Source organism: Synchiropus splendidus, chromosome 10 (genome assembly GCF_027744825.2).
Source record: "Synchiropus splendidus isolate RoL2022-P1 chromosome 10, RoL_Sspl_1.0, whole genome shotgun sequence".
In the NCBI taxonomy this organism is placed as follows: Eukaryota; Metazoa; Chordata; class Actinopteri; order Syngnathiformes; family Callionymidae; genus Synchiropus; species Synchiropus splendidus.
In genome coordinates this window covers 17,875,592-17,899,071 of record NC_071343.1, presented here as the reverse complement: position 1 = coordinate 17,899,071, position 23,480 = coordinate 17,875,592, and the positions used below count along the sequence as shown (strand labels likewise).

The 23,480-nt window shown below is 39.9% G+C and overlaps 1 protein-coding gene across 1 annotated transcript in view; it reads right to left on the bottom strand.

The window, feature by feature from the left end:
* The window catches only part of LOC128765651 (aryl hydrocarbon receptor-like), a 42,543-nt gene that overhangs the window by 13,262 nt on the left and 5,801 nt on the right, over nucleotides 1-23,480 (bottom strand). The window contains exon 2 of the mRNA XM_053876558.1: nucleotides 17,620-17,810. Within this exon, the coding sequence (XP_053732533.1) occupies nucleotides 17,620-17,810 (191 nt within the window). The remainder of the gene's footprint in view (nucleotides 1-17,619; nucleotides 17,811-23,480) is intronic.

Below are 23,480 nucleotides of genomic sequence, written 5' to 3'. Positions count from 1 at the left end.
TTTAATAATAAAAATATTGAGGGAAATTGCAAACATACAAATGTAAATTGCTGGGTGAATTGAACTCCAATTCAGCAGCAAATATAAGATGTGCCCCACAGCTTCTAACTTCAAATTAAGTCAGTACTATCAAATTATGGTACATGGAAGCAAAAATTCCTAAACCTAAATAAATCTCGTTTTTTTTTTATTTAAATATATTATTTAAAAACAAATATACTTTGTTTATAATTAAATTAACTGAAAAAATGGTTTGGAAAATTAAAACATTAATAAAAGCAAAAAGTATAAATAAAAACTTGTTTACGTTTAGTTGTGTTCATTGTCTTTCAGCATGTCAGGCATTACATTTTTTTAATATGAATAAAGCAGGGAAAACATTTACAAATGTAGATACAAGATACATTGCTAAGTGTATTGAATACAGATTTTATTTATTTATTTATTTCCATACAAAAATGTTTTAACCTAAATCATAGACATATTATTTAAAAATAATAACTATAAAACGAATTATTATTAATTATATGTTAATAATAAATTACAATGACACATTAAAGTTAAACTTGGAATATAAAGAAAAAAGTAATAAAAGTAAAAATATGCTTTTGCGTGTTTACATGTTTATCAGGGGTTTTTTTAACATGAAAATGTGATATACAAAGGTATATCACTTGGGGAGTTTAACTCATTTAATTTCATTCACCAGTGGAGGTAAGGTGGGTCCCACAGCAGCCATAATGAAGTTAGTGCTAAGTGCTATGCTAAGATGATGGGATATAGACGTTCATTAAAAGAAAAAAATATTTTCATGCAATATTGCTTTCACTTACTAGGAATAAACTATAACAATAATACACAATTAAAAACTGATGAACATATTACACAAAAATATTTTAAATTGAGATCAAAGAAAGAAAGAAAATGTACTTGTTTTGATGCTTTTCACCACATCAGGCAATAAAGAGGACAAAAGGCAGAGCAGTTCCAAAGTAACGAAAAGAGGATCTCCTGTAAACAGCTCAAACGTAACTGCTAAAACGTCCTGTTTGATCTCTTCACAATCTCAATTTGCTTGTGCAACCCTATAGTAACCGAGATGCGCCAGTCACCCATATACAGTATGACGCATTTGTCAAGATTGAAAAAAAAAAGCTTATCAGTGAAAACTCATGTGCTGGTTCTCCACCGCTGGTCTGCAAAAACACTTAACAGCTACACCAGTGCAACGTCCCACGTTTTTTTTGTTGCTGCTTTCCTTATCTGGATCGCCACTACCGGAAAATCCAAGGATACGACTCGCCCCAGCCTGTCACGCAACTTCTTTCAGCAGGGAAATGACCCCCACTGCTCACAGGGGGGAAACCGGTCCTCTCCCTTCCCAGAGCTCGGGTTCAATCAATATTTACACACAAACACTTGGACCTGAAGAATCTGAGAACACAGAGAGTTCCGAGCATGACAAATGCAACACAATCTTGTTATAGGAGTCACATGTCTATATCCAGGCAAGCCAGCAACCTCATAATCCATGCTTGATACTTATTATTTGTATAGATGAGATTCTTCAAAAGCGAATCCATCTCAGACGGCTGGCGAGTCGGAGGTTAACTTGACTTCCTCAACTCCGCGTGCACATGTTCCATATATCGTCCGGCGAGCACCTGCAAATTTACAGTTCTGCACTCTGGCGCCTGATTTAAGATGTTTAAGGACGCTTTGCACGCTAATGGACAGGGGTGTTAATTCATTATCTGCCAGACTCTCACACAAGAATTTAAACAGAGATATTATGATTTAGGAAACCCCCCAGTGTAAACAATAGACGATTGTCTGAGGTGGCTACTGAGGCTGCCAAGTCGGCTCCTGCTGCAGTCAACTGGAGGATTTGAAAAAAGCCGCAGCACAAAAAAGGTTTTCTTCCATATGGCTGATGTCAGTTTCAAAGAATCAAACGGTCTGCGGGAGGGGGTCTTCTTCACTTACTGAGAGGATGTGATGAAACCTTAAGTAAATCACATGCTCTTTTTAAAACACTCAGCACGGAGGCTCACACACAAAGCAGCCCTTAGCCACACTTTGAGCCCTAAAGTCCAGATCGTTTAAATAGTGTGTGCGCTCATTTCCGTACTCAAGCTCTGTACACTTCCTGAGCTTCCGCTTGCGACCAAGGCTCCAGCAGTTGGAGTTCAAGCATTTTTTTAAGCAGTGAAATGGCTGCAGCTAAAGTAATAGCTAACAAAAAGCACTCGGAAAGCGCATATCTCCCCCAAGCGAAAATAAATCAGCCCACATGTGAAAATGAAACACATAAAAAGGATGCCAAAACCCAAACTCCAACCAGGGATCTTCCAGGGGACTCACACTCTCCCGCACATTTTCCATGGTTTACAAAGTGAAAAAGTAAAAAAAAATATTGTTCTTGTTAGTTATTCTTTCATTCTCTTCAGCAGGTTCAGAAAAAGAGGCTACAAATGATCACAGAGTTTATTGAAGACAGTGATGGCCCCTCACATGCGTTTTCCAGAAATGTTCATCCAAATCCGTCCATAACTTCACAAGTTATTTTGAACATAGACAGACAGACAAACAAACCTGAGGTAAAAATCCGCTCTCAGTGAACTCAAGGCACAGGGACCAAATGTGGCCTTAGCAAGTCATTTTATATGGCCAGAAAAAGCTTCAACTATTAATACTACTCAACACTGTCTACTGAAAGCCAGATCACCTCCGCTGCATGTCAACATTGTAACCCACGATCATATACTACTCATAAAATGGGACACGTCTGAACGTAGATGAACAGAATTAAGTGTCGGTGAATGTGATAAATTATTAAACAGTTATGAAAAGAAACATTTGAAGACAGTGGAATTATATTTAACCAGCGCCATTTCCCCCCAAAATAAAGCCTCGATGGCAGGTAAAAGTTTGCTTCATTGCTGTAAGCATTTGATATCAAGCTTCTGATGAAAAGCTACTTCAGCTTAGTACAGTCTCTTCAGCAGAATCATTTAAATAAAAACAGATGCAGCTCCTCGCCTCCAGTTTGAGACGACACATGAACGTGTAAACGGTGAGACGCCAAAGAAGTCAAATGACTCTCCGGCAGCTGCCGATAGTGCAAGATACTAGTGTGTCAAGTTACCATCCAAAATTATATTTAACGCAAGGAGGTCTTGGTACACACCGCTGTCTGAAGCACACACTCCCATGCAGACATGGGCAGTTGGGTGTATGGCAATACATGACAAAGCATGCAATCACAGTCTATGATGCGGGACATTCATCTCTGGGCCACCCACATTCCCAACAATTCAGCCCAATGTTGACTGAAAACTAAAGATAGAAAAGACCTTTGAATCAATCCCTTCATTATGCTAGATTCAAACACTCGGTCTTCAAAGTTCCTTTCAAATGTTTTCTGGTGTTTTTCAAACCCCAGTGTAATTTGACACCATGGGAGGCCTCTTTCCCGCATCAATCTGTAGCTTCCTTTTCCAGACAACAGGTCATTATGGGATTGGTGAAACACAGAGCACACTTTTGATGCAACATTTGCCGCAGGCAGAATTGGCTGAAGAGCTTCATATGACATCTTGTAAGTACTGGATCGTAAACTTTAGAAGTTGTTTGTGGAAGTTAAAAGGCACTCAAAACCAACACGATTGTGAGATCTATTAAAGTTTGAGCGCACAATGAAGAGTGGGGAGTGAGAAGCAAGAGAAACAGGAAGTACAGTGACGGGATGGAGGTCTGCCAGATTCGGAGAGTATAAAGCATGCCAGCGATGCATAGGGGAATACTATCTTGATTTAAAAACATTTAGTTCCAGTTGATCCTGTACAGAGATTTCTCTTCTCACGCAAATGCACAGGAAAGGGCAGTGTTAGCGTCGACCAGCAGCCAATGAGTTGGATCACACAGTCCACAGGTTGACCCTCCAGTCAGCACTTTTAAGATCCTGAAAAACATCTTTTTGCCAAGCTCCAACAAAGCTATTGTCTGGTCACTTCAGGGATAGGAAGAAAGGCTTCTAGACAGGAAGCAGAGCTCAGGAGCTTATTTTAAACATGGAGCCTAACACTATGTCATCACATGTTTAAGAATTTGCAGAAGAAACTGCTGATATATCTGTAAATATGTATGTCTACAACTAGCGATGGAACAAATTTAATGCATGGCCACAAGTAGCTTGAGTAAGAGGCTCGTTTTTTTTTTAAGAGCTAAAACAGCGAGAACACTGCTCGCCTCGCTGGTATCACCAATGAGTTCCATAAAAAAAGACTAAACAGAGCTCTATTATTATTTAATTTCTGCCGATTTGCAATAGTAGCAGCTGTGCCAAATTCTGAATCCCATCAGAATGTGTGACAAATCCACGCGCCTGAACATGAGAGCGCCTGCCCCTGTTTCACTAAACATGTAAGAAATAAACTGTACTCATAACGAAACAAACTCACTCACAAATGAAGGAGCAGAATGTCAACATTTCGAAGGACAGTGAATATTTTGGACAAAGACTTACCAAAAAAATACCTTCTATTAGGCTAACATATTCTCACCTCGAAAGCGTCAAAAACAACGATTATTCTCAGGTGAATTTTCATGTCCAAGTGGTCAACGTTGACACATTGGGCTTTCCATTGAAGCATGTTTCACTTTCTGCAGCGTTCACTGACGCTGTAGGCAGCATGTAACATAAAAGAAAGATCGGTTGGAGTTAGGGGCAGTCATGAGGGTGGCCCTTCTTTCCCTCTTTTTCATGTCACTGGGTAATATATAGCACATTGTTCACATGTACTATCTCCTTTTCAATGTCAAGCAGGAGAGGGAACTTTTTACTCCATTAAAACGCCTGAGTCTGTGTGGACTTCTGCGCCAACATAACAATTTCTTATGGTTCGGGCTGCACCGATCGATTGGCTGGCCGATTTATCGGCACTAACAGTTGCATCTATGATGTCAGCCGAATTGGAGTTTGCAACGTGTGGACCCACGGATTCAGACGCAGCATTAAAACAAGACACTTGGCCTCAAATGACCGCACCAAATTCGAGTGCTAGAAAGAGGCTAACAAATCAATGCCAACAGGAATTCACCCCAGGCAAAACCAATGCTAATAGAATTTACTGTTTTGAACGGGCAGTAGTTTCTGTTGTCAAGAATCAGCAGCTAGTTGCGCACCCGATACTTATAAGGCAACATTCCCGTATTTAAGTGAATGTTATTATTTTATACAAAGCACTTTGCCTTTTGTCTTGTCTATTTTTTATTTATTTGTTGTGCTACGAGATTTGAAGTTCAATTTAAAAAAAAAGAGGAACTCATGCTGAGTGAGTTGAAAATATTTAGACGAGATAAATGCTTCTGACATGGGGTCCCAAAACAGCCTTTTGTGTTTTAAATGCTTTCCCTGAGTTTCATTCCAAGGATGACCCTGATGTGGAAAGTGTTTTTTTCTGAGAGATTAGTCAGTGCTAGTGAATGTTGGAAAGGATGCTGGTCCCATGTGCTCCGCTCAACAATCAACGCCCCATGAACAAAACTTGCTCTCTGGCCCATCTCTGGAGTCTCCAGCAGTGGAGTCAAGGTCAGCATCCAGACCTTGACTCCATTTTCTCAGGATCAGCTTATTGTGGACCAAAAAAACTACTCACACTTCTCACAACATCCGTTGATGACCAACATGTTTGTTTTTTTTTTTGTTCCTTTTGACATGAACTTGGGAAACCCTACACGGTTAAAAAAAATAAATAACACTATTTTAAGTTATTTATGTGTTAGTGCAACATAAATAAGGAGACAACAGAATGAAACATTTTTAACCGCATTAATATTTTAAATATAAGGCAATAAATATGAGTAAGAACTCCCTTTTAAACATGGACTGAATCCTTTTTTGACTTATGAATTTAGAAGTAGAATCAATACATATGTATAGGAAGAAAATAAATAAACAAGGAATCCTTTCTATCAGGCCACTTTCATACTTTCACATTGACCACAGCAGATGAATGCAAAAGCCACACTTTGCAAACTGACGCATTTCTGGTGGGAACAGCTGATTGTGGTGCTTTTGGGTGCGTAAAAGCCAAAAGCACAATAAATCAATACAAACAATCTACGTAATCCCAGCTGCTGTTGCTTACGGAAAACAATGTAACATTTGTCTTTCCTACTGATTTCTCAAGCAAACTTTTGAGGTTTGTCCATCACATAAACACATTTTTGGAGCATGGCGATCCCATCGCTGGGCGAGCTTGGCAACGGCATGCAGGGACGACAAGAAAAATAGAGATTTTAGCCTGTCATTTAAATCCTGGGAGACTTCAGTTGATAGGAGGGAAAAAAAACAGACGCACAAACTGTGGCTGAGTTGTTGCTGCTATTCTCACGACATCATGAAAGGCAAGTCGTGAATCAAGAGCCAACAAGCAAGCACAGTCGTCCTCTCGCACCGTATGACTATGTGCTGGCAGGTGAGCTATTCTGAAGGTTTGTAGGGCATGAATGAGTGAAACACAAATATCGCGTTTCACCAGCACGTCAGGGATACAATTACAGACAAGACCGGGCTTCCATTCGTTCGCCTGCTAACTCTTGATCCATCTCTGTGTGTGTCTTGTGTATGTGTGTACATGGCTCAGTCATCCCGAATAACCTACTACATGATAGCACGTTACCACATCAGCTCTGATTGCTAACAGACGTTGGATGTTTTCAATGATCTTAGAAACCCAGTCCGCTTTTTTTTTTTATATTTCTAACAGCGTCACACAAATATGTAAGCAGGGAACCACAAAGCTTTCAAAATATCCAGCGCTGTCTCATAAAGTCACGCGATGAAAAGGACAGCCCAGTTTTCCTTTTAGCCAATCTGTTCCTTCATGTCGTCCATAAATAACTTTCATTATCAGCTCTTCAAACCAAGGGGGGGAACTGCTTTTATCCCTCTGTCCTTTCTTTTGCCGTTCTATTTAGGGGATCTTTATCTTCAGTTCAGGGCATGTTGCCACATGAACGCCCATCCCAGGTTTATGTTTTCAACCGTAATAACCCTCCAGAGCCAACACAGTTGATCATATGTGTGCACAAAGCAAAGCCTCCGTGTTTGGACAGCCATTAGTGTCTGCATCTATCATCTGCCTTCCAGTTGTGCAAAGTCATCTTGACAATTAAAACCGAGGTTGTGTAAGTGATTTGGCAGGACCAGCAGTGTTTTATCAGAGTGTGTGTTACTACATGCTCTACTTTCATCCAACACCATGATAAATGATAAAATGTGCGAAAAAGATAAATACATGAGCGTTTGCACAACAGCTTTCCAAAGCACAACCTGAAACACAGTGATATGTGAAACAACTTCGTTTAGACATGCAGAATGCAAAGAGAAACTGTGGCTACAGAGGGATTAAAGTAGGGCTCAACCTATTCAGCTTTGATGAATGGCAGAAACAGAAATAGCATTTTCATAAATATTAGTATGGACACGGCAGAAGACTTCGATGAGCATCTAGACATGTTTCTGTTGTCTGCATTTGACGACAACAACAGGTCCCAATAAGACAGTTGTTGTGACAACATCTGCAGTTTCAGTGTGTTAATGGTGTGTGTGTCCTGCGATGGAGTGGCGACCTGTCCAGGGTGTATTCCTGCCTTTCGCCCAATGACTGCTGGGATAGGCTCCAGTGCTCCCCACAACCCTGAGCAGGAGTAAGCTGTGGTTACCTGATGATGTATGCATGTAACTCCTAGAAGTATTGTGACTTGTTTTTACGATTTTTATGACTTTGCTGATGACTTGTTTTTGTTACTGCAGCTTTGTATTCGTATACGTTACTTATAGTCTGCTATGCAAAAATGAATTTCAAGAACATAATCTTCTCTATGTTGACGCCGATTACCACACTGCAGTTACTCAGTTGCATTTAATATATGTGAGTTGGTTATTTCAATTTTTTGTACCTTGAGGATGAAACCGCTGTTAAAACATTGAGGAAAAATGCTATCATCGACAGCAAAATATGCAATATTAATCCTCCACAATGAACATCACTCCATGGTTATTATACTGAGAGGCACAAACTCCATAACATATTCTACGACTGAAAGTGGGTTGAAAAAAATGGGTTTATATGACTCGAAAGGGTGACTTCACACCACAATGCATTGTGGGCTAGTGGGTCAACTGCAGCATGTGTTCACTGTCACCAGCTCACGACACTGTTCTTTTGTTAAATTTCGCCTGTTAAGCTTTGATCATGCTGCAAACACGCTGTATTATTAACTGCATCACTCGTTCCCACGATCTGAGTTTTATTAAAATCATGTGTTACGCTGCTTCACAAGCGTCACGTAGCAGCGGCACTTGCTTTAGCACATGCACTGAAGAGCAAGACAACCAACATAGGCAGAAGACGATCATCTCTCTTCACTCACAGACTTATTTTTAGGTGGATATCCTGCCACTTTATCATGAGGTATTTTTCCTCAGTGCAGTTTGTTGACTTATTTTCAGGGACAAGTAATACTGTTAAATTCACTATGACTATCAATTGCAGGGGAGAATAAAAGTAGACACAAAAATGGGTAAAGGAAGAATATATTGATTTATTTAGAATTTAAATAGAAATGAGTGATGAATGTAGTTTTGACTAGGTGAGGGCTGCAGTAAATACAAGCATGTCTGCTGTGAAGGCAATGATATAGGGTAAAAAGAGTCAAAAAGTGGGTGGAAGTCATCGGTTTGGTAGAGAGGCGTTGTCTCTCCTGTGTGGTTTTCAAGTTTAAACATCAACTTACATAAAATCCCCCCCTTTGTAGTTAGTTATGTAGGACAAGAGAATCGAATAGTGCTACTGTAGTTAATACACAAACAATGTTTTGGTTTTTTTCATGCTGGTCCTGCACGCCTCATTCAATAGTTTATTCTATTTCTTTATTTTCATTCTTTATTTTTCACTCTCCCTCCCCCTGGTTATCATGGGTTTATTGTGCATTTTATGGGAGGACTCATATCAAGTCGCTGATAGTTGTTTGTGTATCACCAGTTGGAATTGGGCCTGGATTAGAGTTGGATCACATTCCAGAGTGTGCTCCACTTGACCCTGCCATCGATGTCTAATGACCACACCCACCATTAGAAGCTAGCATGTCACTCTGTTGAGCCAGCTTCCACATTGAAACATGTCAACAAATGATGTGTCCGGAGCTACACCTTCGGGCATCATCCTCACAAAATTGCACCAGGCAACATTGCAACATTTAATAATGTCAAGGTTAAGTTCAATCTGAGCAACATTTGTGGAGTGTTCCTATTGAAGAAACACCCACCGGTCGAGGAGACAGGTAGGTTGTAGTTACACAGGAGGCAGAGAGCAAGAGAGCGAATTTGACAGACTCAGATTCTGAATATTAATGCTTCTTCAGAGATGAAGATTTTCTCTCAGTATGTCAGAGAATGACTCTGCATCTGCAGTTAGTGACAACTGTTGGCCATGACACTCCACAAGTATGGGCATCATCATCTAACAGTTCTGAAGCTTTATTTTTAGTTAAATTGTAAAAAACGGGCACCTAAAGGGTGGGAAAAAAATCTTCTGGATTCTCTTTCTTGCTTGCCGCTTCAGTGCCTTTCTTCATTCCATCCCTCTGTGTTCTCCAACTCAACCGGTTAAGTGGCCACCTGCTTCAGCCACAAAGAGGTTGTTTTTCCTGGCACAGCTACCTCAACATCAGCTTGGCGGGGAATAACTCTGGTTACTGTCAAGCTGTCCCCTTAACAATGTCGGTGTTCCTTTCCATGTTTTTGAGCTAGTGCCTTCATACTCATGAAGTTTCAGTTGACCTGTCAAGGCCTGGAGCACAAAACGACTTCTCTAAAATGTGGTCTTTTTCTTTCAACACCAGCTCACATAGTAAGACTGCACTCAAGATGTACCTCAGTGCATTGCTTGCCAAAATGAAAACTGGGTCCAATTATAAACAAAATCGGAAAGTGTTACTCATTTCCACAGAAGATTGTGTTAATGTTGAAATGCAATAGTGCTGCAGTGGAAATCATCTGAAAAATTCCCATTTAAAATCCAAACCAGATAAACATGGTTTCTGATACAGAAGCAAAACACAGAAAAATAACATGATAACTGATCACTGAAAGAACTTATATGGAATACAAACAATGAATTTCCTTCTGCAACTATGACCAAATATAGCTTGTAAGAAAGATTTAGCATAGCAACAGCTACAATACTACAAATTTTGGGCTTTTTCACTTAAAAATTACAATAATATATATTAGAATAATGACATATTATAGATATATAATAATAATTAAGTGTCTTCATTTAGATATTAAACATGAGTTGCGGTAACATGATTAATAGCTGTTCTGTTTGGTGAGAAATAAAACAGTTGATTCATACAGCAGCACACTTAAGCTCCTTTATAACACTTCATAAAGCGAGAGAAATATTTGCCTCAGACAAAAGTTCATCGAAAGGTTTGCAGTACAATTCATAAGTCATTTAAATGTCCTTTGTTGTTTAGTGAATGGTGCTACTGAATGCCATTAAACTAATGGCTGACATAACAGCAACATCGAGGAGCGACAAACACTTTGTTCGGCTCACAAGATAAAAGTTGGAATCTTTTGCATACAGACAGAAACATATCACACCTTTTATCTTCCCCATACAAGTACTGGCAAGCAACTGGCAACCGCTCTATAAATATGCCCTGTGTGCCAACAAAAGCTTTGAGGACGCTCTTTCTTCATCCACACCTTTGCATCAATGCCATACTGCACTAGGCTGCAGCAAAATGCTGTTTTGTGTATTTTTTGCAGACGTGGAGTTGTTTAATGCAGATTATTAGTGCAACAATTAAAAGCGATATAAGGCTACCATTGTGATCCCCTATTTCAACTTACATTTGACTCTACTCATAACGTCTTCGAATGTTTTTGACCTGTATGAGGAAATGAGAGTTCTGGAAAAACCACACATCCGCAAGAAGAGCCTGAACAGAATTAAACACAGACAGCCTCGAATGACCTTTTTCATTATGAGAGGACTGCACTAACCGCTATGCCACCATCCAGCCGCGTCATATTTTTATCCCGGTATAATTGAAACCCTAGCCTTTATTTATGATTATTAGCCTGCTCTGCTACACTCATCATCATGACCTCTTTCTTTGCAAGATTTTCCAGCATTCTCTTTTTAAAATCCGCCCCTGTTTGTGGTCTAACCCCTAGTAGCCTGATCAAGTCACTTACGTTTGGTGTCTTTTGGATAAGACTTGCTTGGTGTGCCATTAAAAATCTTCCGCATTTCTGTGCAAGACTGTGCACAGATTTTAACTGGTGAAATAAATGGTCAATTTACAGTGATGAAGAAGAATAAATCAGTCTATAGGGAGATCAAATGAATTTCTGGTCCTCTTTGCCTCATGCCCTGGATCACACATGTGCTGTACCTCAATTTGAATGGTAAATAGTGATGTGAGTTTCAACTATGTTTGTCATGTAATTAATAATTTATTTGCTTGTGAAAATACATAATCATTTGAACTACAAATTGAACATCGCATGTATGATGTCACAGCAGAATCCCACGGCTCCGGTACTAAAAGTTACGAAACTATCAAAGGCAGAAGAGCGCAAATATTAGTTGATGTTGTTCAATACTTACTGTGACCCTGTAAAGCTTGTCTGCATGCTGCATGCTCTCACTCGACTGACTATTGGCTAAGGACGACTTTGATCCCCTGTTTTGTAAATCTTCCGTAAGATACGTACCAAAAGGGGAGGCAGGGCAATGTAACCTATTGTGAAGTCTACGTTTATCCAAAGACCTGAGAATCTCCTTCATTTTAAATGTTTCATTTTTAAGTGAATTTACCCTTGCTGGAACTTCAGTCCTATGTATTTTAATGAAAGTCAGTGGGAACCAATTCTCCAGCCATTATAGAACAAGTAAAAATCAAGTCAAGCGTTTGTGCTGTGTGTTGTGTGCAGTGAATTTAGTAAGACTGTAATAACCTTCTCACCACCAAATACAGGCACCTTAAAATTGTTGCACTAAATGGTTTCAATGTGAAATCTAAAGGGTTAAAATTGAAAAAAAAAAAAAAGATTTAAAAAAAATCATAAAACCTGACGAACAATGACAGTTGTTTAATATTTGATTGTTTTTTTTAGATTTGAATATAGAAAAGTGTAGCTCTGTGAGAATTCCAGTTTGTAGCGCAAAACAAGCTCCAAAACATTGGAATAATGCTGTCAGCATTTGTCTGTGTGAAGTTGTTTTATTATATTTAATACTGAGTGGCAACGGTCTGTGTAGGAAACCGAATAAGTGGATTATAAGATTCATGTGACACCCCGCGGAAGTAAGAACATTAAAATGACAGTATCATGATGATGATACTACTATGGTATCATATGTACTATTTCAGAATTTTTGCTGCAGAGTGAAAAACTGTGTAGCACAAGGTTTGTGTTCCAGTTTTAATTCTAATTCAAAAACCACACACCTCGACCCAATACAATGAGAAAAACCCCACCCACTGTCAAATTAGAGAATGTGCAAATAGGGTCAACGAACCAGGAAAATGAACAATTTTTTCCCCCCACAACACTATTGTTTACATCAGAGAACTCGACACCACAAAAGTTGCCGAGTAGTGGTTAAGTTAAAACTCGTGCAGACTGGTTGACACTGGCCGGTTTTCATCCGCTTTCCACAGCCTTGGTTTTGGCCCGAAATGGTGAAAAGAATGTGGGTCGGTCTCCAATTTCCAACTAAAACTGAAAAATAGCTGGACTGGTGATAAGTGTTGCAACTCTCATGTGGATCTACATCGAATCCAAAAAGTCAACATCAAGAGGTGAAAGTTGGACAGGTCACAAGACACACACACACACAAACACACTGTGAATAAATCAGTCACACATTCAGTTACACAACAAGCACTTGATCAGCGCAAGAGACAGGAGACAAACCGTGAAAGAGGAAAAGAACAGGGGATGTACATAAAAAAAAAACAGTGACGGGAGATGGAATGCACATGATCAGTGTGCTGCAGCATGTGATTTCCATTTTGCCTCAGCATAAAGCGTATATGTACATGAGAATGGCACCTGGGGTTAGTTGGACAAAGTGTGTCACGTTTGACTCATTACAGTCAAACATCAGCCATCAGACTCCATCCAGGGGTAATTTAATCTAAACATGGTGTCTCCTCTCTAAGCGACACAAGATCCTGCTTTGCTTTGTGCTGGCTTCTCTGCTGTACATAAAGGCCATGGTGACTTCCTGTACTTCCTGTATGCTCAGACACCCACACAAGGCTTCAGCTGCATGGTTTTTATCCTTGCAACTTTGCACCAAACAGAAAAGCATCCGTGTTTTTGAATGTACTTTTTGTATTCCTATAAAGGTATTCTTGCATATCGTAAAATATACTTTTGTAGAGTAGCATTTCATAACCAATGACAGACTTATTGGGTCAATCCGCATCTATAGTTTATTTAATAACACACATTAAGTAGAGCTTTATTGCTGAACTTAGACCTTATCTCAATTCTTTATTTAGTTTAAAACATGGACTGTTCAGTGGAAATTTAATTACGTGCTCATCACGTCGAAAATTTACTGCACTTACGTTACAAATTGGAAACCTCTCAGATGACTGATGGGTTTTTCCTTCTGGGTCTGGACATAGTAGGAAAGCTGTCGGACAGTTCTTCAGAGAGCTTTGTGACGCAGCCTCGCATACGTAGTTTGAAATGGTTGAAAGGATTCCACGCTTGTCAAAACCATCGATACTCAGAAGTGTGTTGATGCTGAAACGCCTTTACCCGGCATATGACGCTAATTTGCCATGGTGTTAATACTCAGGTTAACTTCATTTAAGTCAGTGCATGATCACTTAGCTCAGGGCTGTCAAACTCAATCATGGATTTATCTACAGTCCAAGTCATAGGCTAAAAATAATAAGTTTATCACTAGAGATGAGTTTCTGAAAACAATGTTATATTGTTGTTATGTTATTTTTTTAGGCCACATAAAATAATTATAAAATAATTATGTACTGCCTCAGGCCTTGAGTTTGGCACATGACAATGGCTTCGAACCATTTAAAATATGATTCATTATTGACAAAGTTTTATCAATAAAATGTTGTTTCATCAATTGTTTGAGATATTAGTGAGAAAACCTATGTGGTTAGCAAAAAAACAAACGTATCAATTTAAAAGGGGGCGAAAGCCAAGTCAAGAATGCCACACAAACATTTTCAGCTCCTCTCTTTGAAGACTTGCCAAATTTTCATTTCAATTAACAGCATGATGTGGCACGACATTTGGACCACAGAGCAGCAGATTGAACTTTAAATTTCAACCTTTTTAAATCCACTTAAATTCACATGAAAGCATTGTATTGTTTCCAATGAGGACAGTTGAGACACACCTTTAGAAATGAAGACAGGCAGCTCAGTTATTTACAGGAAAGTCTCAGAAATCCGGTAATGACAGCTGAGCTTTCTCGCAGCGATGGGAAGGAACAATGATGTGCAAATGTGCAAAGCGTATTGAAGAGCACAGCTATATTTGTATGCAGACAAGTGGAAATAAAATGGATAAGCTGGTGGTCTTAAAGCTTGGGCCAGTGACAATGGAGATTAGCGTAAAATGTTTTGAATTCTGTCATCCTAAAAACACCAACCAATTTGCAGGTTTTGCACCATGTGACACAGCACTGAAAACTGACATTAATCCTGACTCATCATACTCTCCACCTCATGGCGCCAGCAGTCATTATCACCTTGATATTAAAAGCATTGTCCTCCGCCCAGACTGACTCTCAGACAGAGAGTCGGTGAATGGGCGGGAGGGTGGTGTAAGGTTACACGCATTGAGGATATGTTGTTTCCTAAAACAAAATTCCTGCATGCTTGTCATTCCAAATTGGGTTGGCAGATTCACCGCTGGTGTTACATGCGTACGACTCAACTCCAATCCGGTTTTAAGAGCTGGTCTTGTTTTTCGAGACGTGGCAGGTTTTCACCGATATATTGTCTAGTCTTGGGGGAGGGGGAGTTTAAACGCGCAGACACTCCTGAGGTGCACTCACAGTGAAGACAGGACAGACTGTTTTTATGTGTTAGTTCTAGCATGCCCTGCGTTGCAAGGCTATTGCACTGCAGCATTGTCTCCATACATACAGCGCACATATGTTTCCTTTTATGCTGTTTACATGGAGATGAATCATAAAAAGACACCGCTCTAAAGGACTGCTGGCATGTACCACGTGTAATCAAAATGCAGCCCATTTTAATCAAAGCGTCATGTGACAGGAAAATGTACTTCACATACAAATATCACCACTGGTTTGTCAGTTGTGTGTCACTGTCCAGATGTCCCATAAACTGGTGCTTCCTGTTTATTTTTAGGTTTGTCCTGTGTGCTGACTTTAATATAGGTCATGATCATTGTCATGTGCAGCTCATCTCGCAGTTTAAACGTTAAGTAAAGATGGCTAATCTTCGTCTCATCTGTCCTTTATTTGAGAGCTCACCACAGATAGAGACGTGTGCAAATATCGTCAGAGAAGCCACCTTATGTAAGTAACTAATCCCTCTCCTCCTAAAAGTCACATACCTGCAGCGGAAGGCCTGTACAAAACTCACTTTGCAGAAGCACAATGTGCGCAGGAAGTGTGTTCTCGGCAAGTCAGAAGTTTTGTTTTCAATTATCATTCCGTCCCTTTGATAAATTTGATTACTTACACTGATCAAATCATGACGCAAGCACCAGAGTACGGCCAAAGACTTTCACATATACACTGATGTGGTTTCCAAGAAAGATGAAGGAACGACGGTGCTCAGGGGAGCGTTCAAATTTCCGACATCCCAAATTTGTGGTATTTTTAACGGAGAGATGGGATGTTGCAATTGAAAGAACATGTCTGTTAAGGTTGACACAGTGTTGTTTGGCTAAGTAAAGTCACATCTCTATCCCATTTACATGGCTGTAAACATCATCAATGTTATTTCCGACACCTTGGTTTTCATAATGCAGTTGATCAGCCATTGCATGTTGAATAATGAATAATAACATGTAAGATACAGATAATTATTATATTTATTATTATTATTATTATTATTGATAATAGTAGTAGTGTGTTATAATCAACAAAAACATACATAAATAGAAATAGACTAAGAATGGCCATGCATCAAAAAAAAAAAGGTTTTAGAAGCCCAAAAATCTGACAGCTGCTGTTCCATTATGATGCTGCAAGTCATCTACTTTTAATGGCAGCATGCATTTCAACAATAGTATGCTTGTTTGGCCGGCATTAATAACCCCATCCCATCTCTTATCTTGGCAAAATACGGACTGTGAAATGATAATCTAAGCTTTAAGCGAACAGGGTACAGCACTGGCCTTATCTCAAACAACAGTGTCTCCAGTCTTTGTTTGGCTTAGAGGCTGTTGGCAGCTTGATCAATGACCAGTCTGCCGTTCAATCTAACTAGAAGGGCTTCATTTGTAAAATAGGCAATATGCTTGATAAAAACATGGTCAGAATTACTGTTGACTTCACCACTGCTGTCAACTGTGACCACTCTTCTCAGATTACCTTAGAAATCTTTTACCGCCTACTGCCTTTTCACCTTCCTTTTTCTGTCTTCTCTACAACCTTATTACAACCACTGACAGTCAATCCCTGAACATGCTTGAACATGTAGCTATGCTGTGGTTATTACGCAACCTCACAATGCTCAAGAAGTCATCTATTTTTTGAGGATAAAGTGGTAGCATCAGTCAAGCAACAAGGATTACAATATAATCCACATGTAAGGCCTATTTTGAAGCAATGTATGATGCAATCATTTAAAGTGTTTCTTGACAATATTTTCTAAATTAACACCCTGTTTGCTAGTAAAATAACGATAATGATATAAACATATGGGGGTCCACTTGGGAACTGGTTCACTTTGTGTCACGTTCATCAGATACCAAATCCATAATTTAGACGTGTGCGGCAAAACAATCGGAGCCACCCGTCACAAATGTCGTTTGAGGCACCTTATATACAATGTGACACATTGTAGCATAGTAGAAGGAGTGGCATCCTATGGCCCTCCTTAACTCCAAACTCCGTCTTTCTTCAGATATGCTGCGGAAGGCAGAGCATGTGCCTCTGTTGAAAGACTAATGTGTCGACATGCAACACTGAAAGATGAGTTTTTGATGCCGTGGGAGTGATGGCAACTTAAGGACTGTGTTGGAACACCGATTGCACAGGTGTCAAACTGAACCCCCAAAGAGTCATGTGGGTGCAGGTCTTGCTTCCACCTGAACAGGAACACACACTACAACCAATCAGGTGTCTGGAGGCTGCAATATTGTTTGTTAGTTTCAGCTGTCACCTGATTGGCTCACCTATTTGTACATGCAGGGTTGGAACAAAAGTTTGCACCCACACGGCCCTTTTGGGATTTGGCTTGACAGCCCTGACCTATTGTATTTTTCTATAACTGCAGTGAATGACAACAATGGGGTCACGTGGTAGCAATGCTGAAGTAGACCTGACAGTCCCTTACCTCGAAAATAGCTCTTCACTCTCAGGTACCCCACACTGAGGCGAAGGACTGAGAGTTTGTCCAGACATGAACGCACATCCTCTGGAAAGGGAAGAAGCTCCGTTAATCTGTCCAGTTCCCCATTTAGCCGATCCCGGTGGCGCTTCGAGGGGTTGGACTTGACCACTTCAACGCCATCTGACACCTTCTTCCTGGAAAGCAAAGGAAACAGTCATTGGAACATTTTTTACAAGTCCGTGACTAAGCGCAGTGAGAAGAATGATGCACTATCAAGACGAACATTTGTTACGACGACTTGTATGACACACTGCAACTGAACATGTGCTATGTTGCCCTAAAGCTAAAAGGCTAAGATCTGAGTGGGAGTAGAGGAAGCTTTTAAGTGACTAATAAACAGATACTATGCTCACTTGGTGATTCATGTTTTGATGAAACAGTTTAATGGCTTCACGTCGCTTGCAGTGGGATCTGGGCAAAATGAAAGCGTGGGTCATTTTTGAGGAACTTAATTTAGGCTATGTAGCAAGCTTTTTTAATAAAGCAATAGCTAGATCGTGTGAGAAATCTGGACAGCACAATGACATAAGTAAGCTTGTTAAAGACATTCTGGCCTCTCGTCTTGTCTTAATGCAGAATAGCCAAATAAAGCAAGTTAGCCCATGAAACACAGCTGAATCATTCTTCCAGTTGTTCAAATGAATCCTAAGAGGCCAGTTTTTTGGCACAGAATGTAAGATGGTCTGTAATTATTGCAATTGTTTCAATTCCCGTCTGACTGTGTTTTGAGCAGATAAGAAGATTCTTTTAAGGCGTAAAACCATAGTGTGCTACTTAACTATGCTTCCAAAAAAAAGTTTCTATTGAAGATTAACTGCGAAAACAATATCTGACGGCTATGCAGTTCATTGTAAGCCATGTTTACGAGACCATCCATCAGCTCCCAAAACAGGAAAGCATACAGCGGAGGAAATAATTAGAGCGAATATAAATAGCAGCAACACCAGGATGCAGCAACACTGTAACACAGCTCAACAAGTTATTCCCTGTGTCGCTAATGTATTTTGACCTAATGGAAGCTAGGTTTACCATGAAAACAGCTGTATTTACTCTGCTTGACTTGGACTTGGAAGGCGACTACAAGGTCTGAGACCACCCACTGATCCAGTTCAAGATACAGGCCGAGGGGGCTCGCTGAAGATACATATCATTACTCTCAAATCAGACACACATGGTGCGCTGGGAGTGAAAGCACGTGTTTGAGAGTGGGAGCACTGAGGGAACACACACCTGTTGTGAAGAGTGAAGATTCCAGACTTGCCAAGTTCTTCACCGATCACTGATTCAATACGTGACAGCAACTCCAAAACTAACTTTTTTTTTTTGCGCAAATTGTAACTCAAATTTGGACTGACAATCTGCTGTGTTTGCGCTGGTGTGTTAAAACCGTTTTTCCCAGGATCGTCTGTTTGCGCTTTTAGAGGTTCCGGAAAGGCAAACATCCGGTGCTCACACGAGTTGAAGTGCCACGGTGTGGTTGATCCGCCTCATGTATTTTGGGTTTTGAAGAGACTGGCTTTGCCAAAAAGGAAAGCAAATCACCACAAGCTGCGAAAGAAGATGACTCTGTGGACGAATACAATGAGTCTGATTACGATCACATTATTGTTTTCTTTTGTAACCACCGCCAAGGAGATTATGTTTTCGGCAGCCTTAGTTTGTCTGTCTGTCTTTGTTTAAAATAACTTCCTAGATTTTCAGGACGTGTGAAATGGGACAACGAACAAATGAATCAATTTTGTGAATGACGTGGATCATTTTATCTCCTTACTCCCTGGTGGTTAGGATCCAGCGCTCTCACCACCATGACCTTTATGGGACTCTTTATTGGCGGAGGTCTGCGCTCTCTGAGTGGTTTTCTAGTTCCTCCCTTCTTCTAAGATAGTGACCGAGGTTTTGAAACTGTTTAAGCATGCCATCACTGATTAAGCTGGGTCATCGACTGTAACTATGCACAGCAAGTACTGGCCCAAACATAGACAGCTGTTCCCTGCTGTAGATAGCCCAACATGCTGTTGCACAGCAACATAACCTGCCGACCATGCCGAAAAATTGAGCTCATCATTCGTGTTCAGACTAAGGACAGTTCATCTAAAGAAGGATTTGATGCCACTTTACTATCCATTACTAAATGCACTTTCTTTTAAAACATAAAACTTGAAAAATACGAATCCAATTCCATTAAAAGTACATGTAAATTCTAAGCACAACGATGAGTGTTTTGGCAGTAGCACACATAGAGTCTTTGCTCTTGAGCCAAACTGAATGACCAGCCTTTTCCGCAGCACCGGTTGTGTCACGCTACTCAAAAATAAAACTGCTCTTGAAACAGACTTTTGGAGGATTCAAAAATATAGTATCAAAATCCCATACTTTTCAAGACTTGTCACGATCTCGTTTTCTATTTCTCAAGTTCTGCTTATTTACTTTTCACTCAAAAGTCTGTCTGTTCAATTTCACGCTTGCGTTTCCACCACCTGATGAGATACACATGGCAATTAAGTCCCCGTCGCAGCGCAGCAGTCAATAATCAAATATTCCTGAAACCCAACACCCTGCCTTGGCTTAAAAAAAACGACCCCTTGGAAATACTTGGTCAGAGTGAATATTCTCCAGGTTAAGGCGCACGGGCACTTGCCTGCATTTCCTGGCTTGAAATTCTGTAACTTTCGCTAAATTGCACTCTTTACCAAAACTGTGGTTAATGACAGGCTATTTAGTTTCGAGCCTCGTCATTGGATAGTCTGCAGGGAATCAAGTCAAAGACCAGACTTTCACCTTCTCGGGAGCTGACAAAAACTGATCTCACTCTGGAGAAATGCAATGAAAAAACAAAAGCCGGCATTCAGAAACATTCCCCGACCTTTGCTATGAATCATGTATTTGATCAGGCTGAACATTATTGGCAAGCATGAAGCTTTTTTTTTCCCAATCTATAGCAAGCAGGGATTTGAACCCAGACGCCATTGTCTCGGCCCGAGTCAGAGCTGCCCTTGTTGAACCCTAGTAAAGACGCTGACATACATTTGTCTGCTGGAAGCAGGCGGAGTGTCTGCCAGATCCAGGACAAGTCAGTGACTCAAATTTATGAAAGCAAGCTTCCCATACACATGTTGGGCTACTGACAAACACAGAGAGCAGATTGAGAGGAAGAATGCTTCATAGCGGAGGCTCTTCCAGACAAAGACAACCCACACAAACCATCAACTCGAAATATTCCTCTCTATCTTAGCTCAAATGTTTGTTTCAGAAGGCACAGCTGTAGAGTTCATGATTTTGAGAGGAAGGAACAGGGAGCACTGTGGTATTTTGGGAAAGAGCCTGGTATTGTTTAACTAATTGCAAGGCGTGCAAAGTGGTAATTAAGCATTCGTGCAGTAGTAAACAATAAAAGAAACGCGAATACAACTAAATATGAAGAAACGCTTTGTCACTACAGCTGTACTTAATCATGCCTAATATGTTGCAATTTGTTTGGTTGCCTTCAGATGCTCTGCTGAAGTGTTTCAGACTTTCGTACTGTGCTTATAAAAGCTCATGGAAATACCAAAAAAATGCTGCCCTCTGGCTCAGTTTTAATGTTGCCGCTTTACATAAAACCCTCTTGAGAATCAACTCTTCTGTGACTTTTTACCATCTTTTTAAAGCCATCCTAGCAAACAGCCTTTTGTTTCTAACACTGAAGCGGTGATCGTGCTTACATCGGTTTCTCACCTCAGTCCTAATTTGATTTATGAGACAAGATTGTTTTCATGACTTCATGTTTTAATTTAAAAGTAGACAAATCAAAAACAGTCTTGCTTTTCGTCCAGTAGGATTCTGGGTTACATCCGAACACAGCTGACAAAATTGAGGAGGATCGGTTCTTCAAAGGCAACCAACAGCATCACACCCATCTCAGCCAGGAAAAGATGGCAGGAATGTCAGCAACAGACTGCTGCACTAACTCAAGAAAGAAAAAAGAGTGGGATTAAAGAAAAACTATATCCAAAGTCTTTTCTCACAGGAGCAAGGATTATTATCATTACGTGTCAAGCACGCTTTAATGCAATAATGTGCTTCATTTCCCGGCTCTGCGTGCTCTTCAACATTGTTTTCCTGAGTTCTTGAACATTTTATCACTTTGTAAACATTTTGACTCTCATTTTTCCAAGATTGGAGTCACGATGACTCATCACTTACAAACCCTTTTGAAAAACAAGAGAGAGATGAATTTGTTTTTCAATATGACAGATTTACACGAATGTTTCTGTGTTCAGTCTGGTCTCAGTCATGGATTGGGTTTTCTACACAGGGTTCAGTTGGGCATAGTACAGGCCTTTGCTGAAATTTAAATCCGCTACACTCTGACTGTCTCCCCCCGACCAGTGTAGGGGTCTTTCCAGTTATTTTTAGTGAAGCGTGACTCCTACAGTTCAACCCAGTTCGCATCTTTGTCTCTGTATTACGTTTTAACGTACAAGCTGGTCGGTCTGCACGTGCTGTTTTTCCTGGCTTTGTTCGAAATCAGAAGCAAAAAAATCTCTAAATTTTAGTTCAAACTCTGATTTGTTTGAAGTCTGGCGGGCTGTATTACCATTTGGGTTGTTTTGTTGACGTAGCAAAACACTCAAGCGTCCCCCTCATTCGTTGGTAGAGCATAATAATGCCACCTACAGGCTTGGCACGTGTACTACATCATTTAACATCTGCTGCGTAGAGATGCAAAGGAGATGTCCTGGTGAAGCCTGACTGAATTACAACACTAGAAACTAGTGGACTACTAATAAGAATAAAAAGAAGATGAACAAAAAATATCATATAAAAAAAGGATAAATAAAATAAAATATAGTTCAACAATTGTAAATATTTGAAGTAGCTGACTCAACAGTTCTGATCTTGAACCAAGATCTTGTACTTAATTACACAAGCAACGCAAATGCTCGGAGACAGTGCTAAACTGTAGTTTAAGTTAAACAGAGTTAAACATTTTTTTTTGTGGCTTGGGTGACAAATAAATGTTGAGTGGTCTAATTTCAAATGATGAACAAGAGCCAAAAACTTAGCAACAGTACGGCACATTATTAAGATATGGCAGCATGTTGCCAAAAACATCTCATTATTTTTAAGATTGAAGGATATTATTCACTATTTTTTTGAGTTATTAATGAGAATTAAAACATATCTCACACCACATGAAAAGTGTCTTAATTCATAGCAGCAGAAAGGCTGTGCTTGTGTGTAGAAAGTTAAAAAAGGCTCCTCTAATGAGTTGGGCGTAAGGAATAGCTTCCAGTTTTTAGTGTCTAGTTGGCAAAAAAATCAGGGATGTTTATACAATGACTATAGAGGGTAGTCAGGAAGCGGACCAGTCACTTGTGTCATTGCTGGCCTGGTCGTGTACCTGCTCAAGGCAAGTCTCCAGACAAAAACTATGGAGCAACTGCCAGTCAGTGGCTGTACAGCATGCAGGGAGCTTGAGACCAAAATGAGGGTTTAAAAGTGGTTGATTTACACACTGGGTTTTCATGTTTAAATAACTCTGTAAAACTAAAACTATCTCTTTTTTACTGATGATTAAAGCCATCGGTGTAAAGTTTTCAAATATTTACTTTACAAAACATTTTCTCTGACTTGAAACAAATACACAAATAGTATCAGTCCTATCAGTATTATCATTAGCGACTGACAAAGGTCCACTGACGAGTTGTCTGTAAACGTCTCTGAACTGCAAAGACTTACCTTTAAAAATGAAGCAAAGAACAAAGAACAAGTGTGTAGCCATCCACAGGGTGTGGTTTGGAATTTTGCCTCGACTCTTGTCA